Source organism: Falco rusticolus, chromosome 11, assembly GCF_015220075.1.
Source record: "Falco rusticolus isolate bFalRus1 chromosome 11, bFalRus1.pri, whole genome shotgun sequence".
Taxonomy (NCBI): Eukaryota; Metazoa; Chordata; class Aves; order Falconiformes; family Falconidae; genus Falco; species Falco rusticolus.
The window spans coordinates 6065578-6078316 of NC_051197.1; the positions used below are offsets into that span (position 1 = coordinate 6065578).

Genomic DNA, 12739 nt, shown 5'->3' on the forward strand with positions numbered 1-12739 from the left:
ACAGCACTTGTTCATTTCTTAATGCAGGAAGTAATTGCAGTTCAGGAAGTGAAGGAGAGCCGACTGCGCTGCATGCTGGTATCTGTGTCAGACAGCAGTCCGTATCCACCAAAGATGCTCTGATTGCTGGAGAAGCCTTGTCTCTCTTAGTAACCTGCCTTCAGCTACGCAGTCAGCAACTAGGTATGAAATAGAATTGGATTACTCACTATTTGGAATATAAGTAAGGTGGGGGAAGGCTTTTGGAGGCACACAAGTACAAAAAATCACAAGAAACTTGTAGCGCTGTCAGATGAGACAGGTAAAATTAAAACCACAAAATTTCGCTAAAAATTGAGGCGGGGGGCGGGGTGGGGGTGTGTGTGGCATGAAACAAGGCATGTAGTGGTGTGCCTTGGTGAAACGTTTTGGGAAAGCTGACTTCCTACCAGTATATTAAATATTTGCACTGGCTTTGAAGTAGGTAATTCTGTAAGTGCTGCTGTTTGCATAGCAAGTGTTTAGTACTTGAACCTTTGTGTACAGGGTGTGTAAACATTGGTGATGGTGGTGGAAGGCGAAGAAAAATGCTGTTACAACGTGATGCCAGTCTCTGGGGAGAAGAGGAGATGGGAAATACACAGATAGCCGCTACCACTTTTCAGCATTGATAGGGGGATGTCCTCTAGGTCCTATGATATTTTAGTGCAAGACTGTAACTGATTGATTTTAAATTATTTTTTTAAAAAATAGCCTGGTACTCTTCTGTTCTAGGATCTTTTTACAATTTGCCTTGTGTTGCTGATTTCATCATTGACATACTACTTGGATCACCAAGTGCTGAGGTGAGGGTGTTTCTCTGTAAACTTCTTAAATGTTGTGTTTCTGAAATGTGTACACTATGATCATTTGATACGGTCTGAAGGTAAAAATTATTCATTACAAATATTCCCCCAAGTTTTTGTATTTGAACAAATAACCTTTGTATAATTGTTAGTAATGCCAGTTTCTAGTGATGCGTTGATAGAAAATGCTGAAGTATTACATTCTTTAGGGTCGTTTAATCCATGAGGCACGTAGGACACTGCTGTGGCTAGTCTAAAGAAAATACTGTCATTTTGGTGAGACACATCCTGTAAAAATGTACTTTAGGGAAAGTTCCAAATAACTTTAATCTCGAAAGATCTAGGTAAGATTTAATGGACTCTTCTGAACTTGAAGATCAGAACGCTCCTAAAATTCATTCTTTCTGATTTAAGATTATTCTGGATATTCTAAAATCTAGAGATTTTCAAGTCACATTTACTTCATTTCATCGCATCTCATATATTTTACATTAAGTCATTGCATCTTTTCTTCCTTATCTGAATTTATAATCTCTGTTTAATAAAGCATCAGAGCTTTTAGCTCAGGGATGAAAGTGGATTGCTAAATCCCTATAAATAGAGAAAACCTAGCTGGTGGGTGCAGAGCTCATGGTCTGGTTTACACAAGCTTTTCAATGTCTTTATTTTCTGTCAGATTTCTAGCAAAACAGAAATGTATTTTTTTGCAACCTTTGAGCAATTGCTAATGTTTGACAAATGACGCTTTCAGATTCGTCGTGTTGCCTGTGACCAGTTGTACACCCTTAGTCAGACAGACACATCAGCCCACCCAGATGTACAAAAGCCCAACCAGTTTCTCCTGACTGTTGTTCTTCATGCCCAGCTGCCTCTTTGGTCACCAACCAGCATCATGAGAGGAATCAACCAGAGGTAAGTCAGATGTGTGTGTGTTGAGGAAGCAAATCTGTCACATTTTTGGAGTAGTGCTGTGGAAGCTCTGAGGCACAAGGGTTTAGGACTTTGCAAGTCTGTCAAAAGTAGACCATCCCTGTCACGCCCCCGATGATTTTGGAAATATGTAAACTGAAGGGAAATAAAGCTGAGTTCTCAAGGTACAACTCTTCCTCTGTGAACTCTTACAGTTCACCTTAATTGACTTCCCATTTGGGAGGCAAGAATTGCTAAGTAGACCTGCTCTTTCTAGGATGTGGTCATGGTAGTCAGTTCCTGGCTGGAATCCTGCATGAGACATAGAGGCAATGGGATGTATGACAGTAACGTTGAATTTACTTGATAGCATTGCATAGATCCAGATCAGAAACCAATGCTAAAGGCTCCAGCCTTGTCAGTAGTGTCTGGACCCATGGCTTCACCTGATTTCTTGTTGCTTGTGTTGCCCATTACACCTATAAAGACTGTTAGGTGTCAGTCCTGTTAACTTGTCCTTAACTGGCCAAAGGTTGTTGAATTTGACAGTAACTTTAAGGAGCAATTTCTAGAGGAATCTAAATAGAGGAGTAACTGAGAAGTTAAAACACATAGTTTTATTGTTGGTTGACAATTGACTGAAATCGTTATGAGGTGAAGGAAGAAGGCAGGATTAAATGTCATTCATAACATTCAGAAGTAGCTGTGGGGAAGGAATTTGTTTTAAAACTTGCAGTGAGTACATGCAGAAGGATACCTGGATAGCTACTTTGCATTAGATGGACAGAGCACACAGGCCTTAAAGGCAACAGCTTAGAAAGAAGTTTCTGATTTTAAATTAAACCTTTCTTCTGTTTGTACCTGTTTCAGACTTTTATCCCAGTGTACAGAGTATTTTGACCTGAGATGTCAGTTATTGGATGACCTCACATGTAAGTATGTACAGGCACACATGTCATTCTGATTGCAGCTTCCAAGCATGTCTTCCTTCCATAGACAAGATGTAGGATTGCCTTCACAGAGGGGTTACCACACCATGAACTCGATGTGACCTGCCAGTGTGCTGGCTGTCCTGTGTTAATGCCTGGCATGGACTGTTCTTGGCGTTGAGTAACAGCAAGGCAGCTCACTCCTTTTGGAAAGGGAACTGAGTTCCTTTGTGGAAGGTATACTTTGTACACATTGCGGGAGAAACTAGACTACTACCAAACTTTTCGAAATTCTTTGTATTTATAGTCTATATTGATAGAGCTGTTCATTTTTCTGGGTTTTCTTTTTCTCTTGCAGCATCGGAAATGGAACAGCTAAACATAAGCCCAGCTGCCATGTTAGAAGATGAGATCACCTGGCTAGATAATTTTGAACCCAACCGTACAGCTGAGTGTGAGACCAGTGAAGCTGATAACATCCTGTTAGCAGGACACTTGAGGCTTATCAAAACTCTCCTTTCACTTTGTGGGGCAGAGAAGGAAATGGTTGGTAAGTGTTCCTTTTTACTCAAAAATGGCTAGACTAGTGTGAATTCTTCATAGCAGTAACAGAGGACTTGATCAGTAGACAGTATGTACGAAGACATAATCCATGTGTAGAAGTGATACAGAGCTATAAGGAGTAATTTTGGCAGTATGTTTGTTGTACCTTTGACATGTGATGAAATATTTGGATGTGGGTTTTGTTGATATGGTGCTATGAAGTGATTTTGCTGTTATGGAACACCTTTTGATGTTTGCAGTGATAATGTAAGTATTTAACAGTAGATGTGGATTACTGTGTTACAGGTTCATCTTTGATTAAGCCATTGCTGGATGATTTCCTCTTCCGAGCATCCAGGATTATTCTGAATAGCCATTCTCCAGCAGGCAGTGCTGCAATCAGTCAGCAAGACTTTCATCCAAAGTAAAAATTGTGGTTTTTTGTTTATGTTCTCATGAATGCAAATGTCACACTGGGACTACAGTTACTAGGCTTTAATACCAATGTTGGCGCATTTCTCCAGTTCTCTACATTTCCTACATAAGTGCCCAAATAGCGTTTTTCTAAGTTTTTGTGTGACCCAGAATCTTTGCTTTTCTGTACTTCCAAAGTCTGTGCTTTGTTAGATCACTGATGAACTGCAAGCACAACTGAGTGCTGGCTTCACGAGTCCAAAGAGTACTCCTTTAGCTCTTCATTGCTTGGGAAGTTGGCTAAATGGCTGAAGTTGGAGCATGACCAGGAAGTGAACTTTCCAAGCCCCTTGTAAATGAGAATTGCAAAAGTTCTGCTGCTATTTTTCCCCCTTCAAAAGAACTGTTTTGTAAAAAGCTAATGCTGAGCCAGTCTCCTTGTACCTGAGAGAGTTGATAATAGCACAGAATATATCAAATGGGGGGGAAAAGGAGTGGGCTTTCTCTTTTGTGTCACGCCTGCCTTCTGTTGCCTTTACAATATCTGAAGGGGTGGATAAATTAGCTTATGTGGAGTTCTGTGCTGCTGTAGCTGGATTGCTTACATCACACTGACCTGTTGGTGTTAAGAGCTGGATCAGTCATATCTGCACTGCCTTTCCACAAGCCCTGAAGAAGGTTCCAGTGGAGCATTTAGCAATGCCTGAACTGAATGGGACTTGCTACACCTTCGTGTTTTGCTCCAGCTTTGCTCTACTGCAGTTCAAGCATGCTCTTTTGTTTGCTTAAAGTAAATAAAGCCTTTTCTTTGGCCTTTAGAAGAAAAGGCTGGTGTGTTTGATCCACTGAAAAGAGCTAAGTAGGAGTGTTCTGTACGGGTCTAGCCCAGCTTAGGTCTAAGGTCATCTCTTGTAGCAAGTATGTTATCTCTTTCAAAACTTTTCTCCCTGTAAATAAGTCATTGTGTCTCCATCAGTGTTACAGTGATAGAGACTATCTGTCTGATTGTCCTCAGCCATACAACCAATTCTGTCTCTCCTTTTTAGGGCACCTACTCTTCCTTGCTACTGAATATTAAAAACTGTCTCCATGTCAGTAAGGGAGGCTTATTTTAAAGGAGTGTTCCTGATGCTGCTTTTTCTGATTTGATTCTTCCCCGTTCTCCTTCCCCAAGAAAATAAAAATAGCACTCTGCAGTCTCTCAGGAATGTTCCTTTTGCACGTTAATTGTCACTTGTTCCAAGTAATATGGCTTTATGGAATTAGAAATAATTGAGTCATCCACAAAATAGATCTTGAATGTGATTTTCTTTTCAGGTGCAGTACAGCCGATAGCCGATTAGCTGCTTATGAAGTGTTAGTAATGCTGGCTGATAGCTCACCTTCCAATCTCCAGCTTATTACAAAAGAGCTGCTTTCTATGCATCACCAGTGTGACCCTGCACTTACCAAGGAGTTTGATGTAAGCAAAAACCCTTTTTTTATTCGCATGAGTGTGGTTTGGAGTACTGTGTGTGATCTACTTAATGGCTCCATTCATGGAATTTCCAAGGTCTTCAATTTAAAAGACAAAAAGCTGATAAGAGTAAATGCAGACCCATTAGATGTTCCTCAAAGCAAATACTCCACTTTGTCAGTTATTATCTGGATAAGAAAGAATTATTTCCTAAATATCACCTATTTTATTTAGATACATGTCTAAATGACCAAATACAGCACTGTTACGATCTTTCAGAATTTATATTCCTAGGTTTTCATTAAATTGCTCTGAACAGCTTATATAAAGGTGATTATGAAAACTATGGTATGTTGTTGGAGTCTTATGCTTTTTATAACTTACTGGGACAAAAAAAAATGTGTTTTTCATTCTAGTATCTTCCACCAGTGGATAGTCGCTCCGTTTCAGGATTTGTGGGACTGAAGAACGGTGGTGCTACTTGTTACATGAATGCCGTCTTCCAGCAACTATATATGCAGCCTGGTCTCCCAGAGGTAATTGGTTCAACGTCCAGTAAAGTCTGTCACCTGAACTGCAAGTTCATCTCAGCAGCATTTGTAAATTAATTGTTTTAAAAAAAAACAAACACAAACCCAACAACCGTATACATGTGTGTGTGCATAAATACATAATTTATAAGTCGCTGTGCTGTGTGTCATAACAACTTACAGAAGTAATTTTGCCAAGAACCAATTTAATACGGTTATTTGTTTCCTTCCAGGCCTTGCTTTCCATTGATGATGATACAGACAATCCAGATGACAACGTGTTCTATCAAGTTCAGTCTCTTTTTGGTCATTTGATGGAAAGCAAGCTACAGTATTATGTACCTGAGAACTTCTGGAAGGTATTAGATCTTTTTGTTTAGAATATGTTGCGTTCCTCCTTAACAAGTAATCACTTATTCAGCCTTTTCTCATTGCAGAATTTCTAGAGATAAAGTTCTACTTCAGAAAATAAAAACATGTAAAAATAACACACTTTTTTTAAAAAAAATCACTATCTTTAGGTATATGGAACAACCACCTTTTTATATATTTTTATACTTTATACAGATTTTCAAGATGTGGAATAAGGAACTTTATGTTAGAGAGCAACAGGATGCTTATGAGTTCTTCACCAGTCTTATAGATCAAATGGATGAATACCTCAAGGTAAAAACCTCAGGGATTTCTTCCCTTGGTTATATGCATCTCCTTGGTACCTTTTCTCTCTTTCTCCTTTGTTCTTCAGAAAAAAAGGCAGAGAGCCATTCAACATATTTTATAATCTATATAGCGTTCAGAAGTTTAAAATCCCTATTGTTTTCTTAGTCTTTTGCTCTGTAATATATCCACCTGATGTCTAAATGTATCTTCAACAGAAAATAGGAAGAGACCAAATATTTAAGAATACTTTTCAAGGAATCTTCTCTGATCAGAAGATCTGCAAGGACTGTCCTCACAGGTAATGTTGAATTTAGTGCGTCAGTTACCAAGTTATGTGCTCCCATTACTGTTAAAATATGTAGGTCAAAATAGCACAAGGTAGAGACGTGCCTTTGTGAGCCTCACAGCTATGGATAGCTATGGGGCAAATGCAGTATTCTTTCCTGTGCATACATCCTGTTAGTGCAAGTTGGGTAGGTGCTGCTCCATCAATGCCTTGACTATTTTTCTGCTTGAATTTAGGTATGAGCGCGAGGAAGCCTTCATGGCTCTCAACCTAGGTGTGACATCATGTCAAAGTCTGGAAATATCATTGGATCAGTTTGTTAGAGGCGAAGTGCTGGAAGGAAGCAATGCATACTACTGTGAAAAGTGCAAAGAAAAGGTATGGGTTCTTGAAGATTCAGCTACAGCTTGGTATTTTCTTAAGCGCTACATGGTCATAGAAGCCATACTTAGATACTGCTTACTCTTTCTATTCTGAAGATTTAATCAAAAGGTTAAATCCATGTAGATAGCATTCTTTATTCCCTGAAACTCATATTGTAGACTGCGTATTTAGAGGGGATGGCAGGATGGTAAAATGTTGTTACGTACCAGCCCATGGCATAAACTGTGTAATACCTGTAATAATGCCCTGTCTGTATGTATTATAGTCATCCTGTGGTTGTCCTGCCTCCCGTGGCTGTATTGTGCCTCAGTTCGAGGTGGCTGGCATTGTGCATCTGTAGAAGAATACTACAGAATGCTTGAGGTATATAGGTAGAGGTGATACTCTTTTTTTCCTTTTTAAGAGAACTACAGTGAAGCGCACATGCATTAAGGTCTTGCCTAGCCTGCTGGTGATTCACCTGATGAGATTTGGCTTTGATTGGGAGAGCGGACGTTCTATTAAATATGATGAACAAATAAGGGTAAGAAAACTTTTCTGTGGCACCCTCCCCCCTGCTTCTTCATGGTGTGGATTCCCACTCTTCATATTCATTCTTCCTTCTTTTCTCCATGTTTTGATGCAGTGGTTTTGATTATGTGGTAAACTTACCACATGATGATGCTACAGAAAATAAGTATTTTTCCTTAGAGTTTTTCTTGTCTGCAACATTCTCAGGGTCCTTTCAGAAAGCAAGAACAAAAACCCCCATAAAGACAGTTTATTTAACTTCTGCGTCATAAGGATAAAAAGTTGAAGTTCCATCATATTTTTCTTTGGTGTTCCCAATGTGGGAAGTATTAATACAATTCTCATAAAATTACCCTAAACACGTACACAATATAACCTCTCAGTTAATCTGAAATATCTCTTCAAACAGTTTCCCTGGATGCTGAACATGGAGCCTTACACCGTGTCAGGGATGGCTCGCCAGGACTCTTCCTCAGAAGTGGGGGACAATGGTAGAAATGCAGATCAAGGAGGCGGAGGCTCCCCAAGGAAGAAAGTTGCCCCTACGGAAAACTATGAGCTTGTTGGTGTGATTGTTCACAGTGGCCAGGCACATGCAGGGCACTACTACTCCTTTATAAAGGACAGGAGGTAATGGCCAAGAAGATTTGCATGGGGGATTGAGAGCAGTCTACAGACTGCTTGTTTTGGGAAGGTATGGTGAGCCATGCAGAGCTCTGTTGGAAGCACTCTTCCCTTTCTTAACACCCGACGTGAGTGTTAAGACAGTAACACAATAATATGGGACACCACATTGTAAGTGTCTCAGCAATTCTTACATACCTTGTATTCTAGTTTGAGGGCTTCCTATGATGCTTAGTTGCACTTGATGTGCTTCTCATTTTTATCAAGCTTATTTTTTTAAAATGTAACTTTGAACTAAGCTTTCTATTTACTGTCAAAACAAGTACGAGTTCAGGGTTGTCATTTCTAGGATATTCAGGGTGGTTTGGTTTCTCACTCGACAATCCAGTAACTTTGTTTCTCTTGTGTTTCTCTTCTGCTTTGATCACAGGGGATGTGGAAAAGGAAAGTGGTATAAATTTAATGACACTGTTGTTGAAGAATTTGATCTAACTGATGAAACCTTGGAATATGAATGTTTTGGTGGAGAGTATAGACCTAAAGTCTATGATCAATGTAAGCAGAAGTACAGACTGATTTTCAGTAGCTTTATATTTCACACTGCTTCTCATTAGAGGTAGAGTTCGGTCCGTTATGTCTACTCCGAGTTACTTGGTCTGTCTACTAATCCTTCTGAAGCAGGTTTTTCCTAAAGTCATCTGTTTACTGAAGGACATAACAGCTTATATACAGCCTAGTATTAGCTGAACCATATTCACTTTGTAGACTTAGTAGCAGAGGAGATTCAAAAGTAAAATGGCATCTTGTTAAAATAGTTTCTTTAAAAAAAACCAACCCAACCACAAAACAGACCTTACTGTTGGCTGGTAAAAATGACTGTGCATAGAATATTGTGTGGCATCATACACTTAAACTTTCCAACGCTTTAAGGAATTAATTCCAAATACATTTCCACCAATATTCACTTGTTTCATAATTCTGATAATTATCTTTTTCAAATACATAGGCTTTTTGCAAAAATATTTTAGAATTCAGGTTTTTGTTATTCACTAACATGGACTGATATTTTGATCTGACGGATTACTTTGTACTGCCACAGTGCACGTTACTTGCACACCCAATTTCACTTTCCTATAGGTATGAAAAAGGTACTAAAACTTCAAAGGCCTTCATCAAACGTTTTTTTTCTCCCATCAGCTAACCCTTACCCTGATGTGCGTCGGCGCTACTGGAATGCCTATATGCTGTTTTACCAGAGAGTGTCTGATCAGAACTCTCCAGTCTTACCAAAGAAAAGTCGAGTGAGTGTTGTGCGTCAGGAAGCCGAGGACCTCTCATTGTAAGTTCCTCTTATGTCTGTAAAAGTTTTTCTTATGTTCATATCTAGACCCTATCTTCAGAACTAAGAAATTAATAGTTCCTGTTTGACAAAGGAGTATACTGACCCATCTGTTGTGTTGGTCTGGTTTTTAAGCTGCTTAATGAACAGTCTTTTATTGCTTTTATAATTTCCTCTTCCATATTGCCATCTCTGCTGCAGTAAGAAGTTCAAGCTAACTGACAGCCTCAAGTGGTATTTAGAGTATCATCTAAATTTGCCTTAAGGTTATCTTGGCTGTACCAGTATTTTAAACTTGAACTGTAGATTTGTCATGTGATTTCGTTATTCACCTTGAGCTTGTATATATTTCAGATCTGCTCCATCTTCACCAGAAATTTCACCCCAGTCATCACCTCGACCCCATAGGCCCAACAGTGACCGCCTCTCCATATTGACTAAGCTGGTTCGAAAAGGAGAAAAAAAGGGGCTTTTTGTAGAGAAGATGCCTGTGCGGATATATCAGGTAGAGCACCCTGAAAGTGGCAACTAAATCCTACTCATAGGAAATTTAAGTATGTAGTAAGAGGAACACAGTAACTTTGAAGGTGGCCTCGAAGTAATTCCCTTACTGAACGCAAAGCTAGAAAATAATTCTGGATTCTGACATAAGGTTATTAACAAGCTGCTCAATGGTACATTATTTTAAGTTTTGATGTCCCTTCTCACAAAATTGACCCATCGTTCTTTGCTTTGAAGAAACTGCAGGCAAATTAGTCAAATGTGAGATATGGCAGCAGTCAGCATGCAAGCAGGGAGAGGTAAGAGCAGAGGAGATGCTTCATTTAAAGTACACTTGAGGAGTAATGGAGACGATGGCAAATTACAGTCATCCTTGAGCTCTTGAGTTCACAAGAATGTAGAAGGAGGAGGAGAAGTAAGAAAAATCAAAACCAGTTTCAATTCTGTTCATGTCTGTTAGCTTACATAATACTGAATATGATCTCAAAGGGGAAAACTGAATGTTGAAGGCAAATTTGCAAGTCAGGACTGAAAACGGAGGTGTGATGGCATTGGCAGAGCAGTGAGAGGATAGTAGGACCTGGATATTGGCTAGCTGTCATAAGAGGAAGGTCTCAAGTCTGCAGGCCTGCAGCCCTGGTCCATACAGGAGAGGGTACAGTCTTGCGTTTGGCCTTCTGAACAGCACACCATGCTGATATGCACATCTGCAAGAGGGCCTGCATCACATACACAGTCAGAATAAACTGTGCAGGCTATGTATGGCCCTCCACGTGGGCTCTGTCAGGGCATTAACAGTCACTTTAGGCATTCTTGTATCCAGGGTTGTGTTACTACAATAAACAGAACTTGGCTTGAATTTATGGAGAGTCTTTCAGCAAGATCTCATTTGAAAAAAGAAGGGCTTGGCATTTAAGTACATTATGGTGGCTGCAGCTTGCAATTATACCATGGCTTCTTGCTCTGTACATGTAAATTTGCTAAGCAAGCCTTTCGGGTTTGAAGGATGTTCCTCTTGGCTTTTTTATTAAAAGCAAGCAAGAAATAGAATTCATCAACTACTTCTTCCTTTTTCTTTTCCCTAAATGATTAAGTCCTCCTTCAGTTGTCTTCTGTTTTGTATTATCCTTGGAAGAAAATCACTGCTTTCATGCAAATCTTCTGACTCTCCTATATGTATTTTCCCCTCAACTGAAGTAGTGATTCAGAGTGTTGGTGTAGTTTAACCCCAGCCAGCAACCAAGTGCCACACAGATGCTGGCTTACTGACACACACCCCGACCTCATCCCGGTAGGACTGGGAGGAGAATTGAAAAAAGGTAAAATTTGTGAGTTGAGATAAGAACAGTTTAATAATTGACATAAACTAAAATAATAATAGTTGTAATGAAAAGGAAAAAGAGAGAGAGGAATAAAACCCAAGAAAAAAACTGATGCACAGTACAGTTGTTCACCACCTGCTGCATAATGCCCAGCCAGTCCCCCAGCAGTGATCAGCCCCTCCCTGCCAGCTCCTCCCAGTTTATAGACTGAGCATGACATTCTATGGTATGACATATCCCTTTGGCCACTTGGGGTCAGCTGTCCTGGCTGTGCTCCCTCCTGGCTTCTTGTGCCCCTCCTTACTGGCAAAGTGTGGGAAACTGAAAAGTCCTTGACTTAGGGTGAGTGCTGCTTAACACGCTCATGCTCTTAGTTGTTGCTATCAACATTATTCTCATACTAAATCCAAAACACAGCACTGTACCAGCTACTAGGAGGAAAATTAACTCTATCCCAGCTGAAACTGGGACGCTGTTTTTTAAACACCACGTATATTTACATAAAAGATGCAATTTTAGTTAGAGAAATGTTCTTTGACAACATTTTAATTTTTTTGGCCACCTTTTCTTTTACAGATGGTGAGAGATGAAAACTTGAAATTTATGAAGAACAGAGATGTATACAGTAGTGACTATTTCAGTTTTGTTCTGTCATTAGCTTCACTGAATGCTGTAAGTACCTAGATTTTAATCTTAGGGTGTTTGGAGTATGTTATGTAGAAAGGGTCACAACTAGGAGAACTGGGAGAGAAGGGTTGGTGGGATTGTGCTTTTCTAGATGAGCAATTCATTGACTCCAATAATTTTTCATGCTGATAACATCTGTCTCAGCAGACACCAGCCTGCTGTTCTAGAAGTGGCAGAAACATCATTGTGACATAGTAAAATTTAGGAAATAGCGCGCACACCTCTTTCATTAATACAAACTGAGCTTTAGAGGGACAAAATTTCCTCTCTATGTGGAAGATCCAAAAGTTGGTGTTAGTCACCTCAAAGTTGATAGACTTTCATTGGAAGTACAGTTTACTAATTAAGTTTTTCTGAGTGGAGTAATAAAAGAACTGGCATTTCTTACATTTCTGAAATCCAGAGATACAGTGGGCTTTACAGCCAACTTGTTCCGGTTATAGCATATTTGCTAACTCGCATAGTCGGCACTGGACACTGTTTTTAGCACAAAGTAATGCTTTGAGGAGGGGGGGTGTCCCCAGATGAAGTAAATTACTTGAATAGAACATGTTGATGTGTTTAAAGAGATAGTATATGCATTGGAGGCATACTTCTGCTGTGAAATAAGTTTGATGTTTCTTTCAGACTAAGGTAAAGCATCCTTATTATCCATGCATGGCAAAGGTGAGCTTACAGCTGGCAGTCCAATTCCTCTTCCAAACCTATCTCCGAACCAAGAAGAAACTCAGGTAAGGCCTTGTTCTGGGTGCTGTAACCACATATTCTGAGGCTTTCATGCTTATCATACCTACAGCACCTTGAAATACTGCAGGTAGCAT

General features: G+C 39.7%; 1 protein-coding gene across 1 annotated transcript in view; it reads left to right on the forward strand.

Moving 5' to 3' along the window:
* USP24 (ubiquitin specific peptidase 24) overlaps positions 1-12739 on the forward strand; it is a 65850-nt gene that overhangs the window by 39872 nt on the left and 13239 nt on the right. The window contains exons 36-54 of the mRNA XM_037403649.1: positions 28-183; positions 754-824; positions 1576-1736; positions 2604-2665; positions 3021-3212; positions 3512-3629; positions 4937-5081; positions 5492-5611; positions 5839-5964; positions 6173-6271; positions 6481-6563; positions 6788-6929; positions 7339-7458; positions 7855-8075; positions 8500-8624; positions 9267-9408; positions 9763-9913; positions 11808-11903; positions 12546-12649. Coding sequence (XP_037259546.1) covers positions 28-183; positions 754-824; positions 1576-1736; positions 2604-2665; positions 3021-3212; positions 3512-3629; positions 4937-5081; positions 5492-5611; positions 5839-5964; positions 6173-6271; positions 6481-6563; positions 6788-6929; positions 7339-7458; positions 7855-8075; positions 8500-8624; positions 9267-9408; positions 9763-9913; positions 11808-11903; positions 12546-12649 — 2434 coding nt within the window. The remainder of the gene's footprint in view (positions 1-27; positions 184-753; positions 825-1575; positions 1737-2603; positions 2666-3020; positions 3213-3511; positions 3630-4936; positions 5082-5491; positions 5612-5838; positions 5965-6172; positions 6272-6480; positions 6564-6787; positions 6930-7338; positions 7459-7854; positions 8076-8499; positions 8625-9266; positions 9409-9762; positions 9914-11807; positions 11904-12545; positions 12650-12739) is intronic.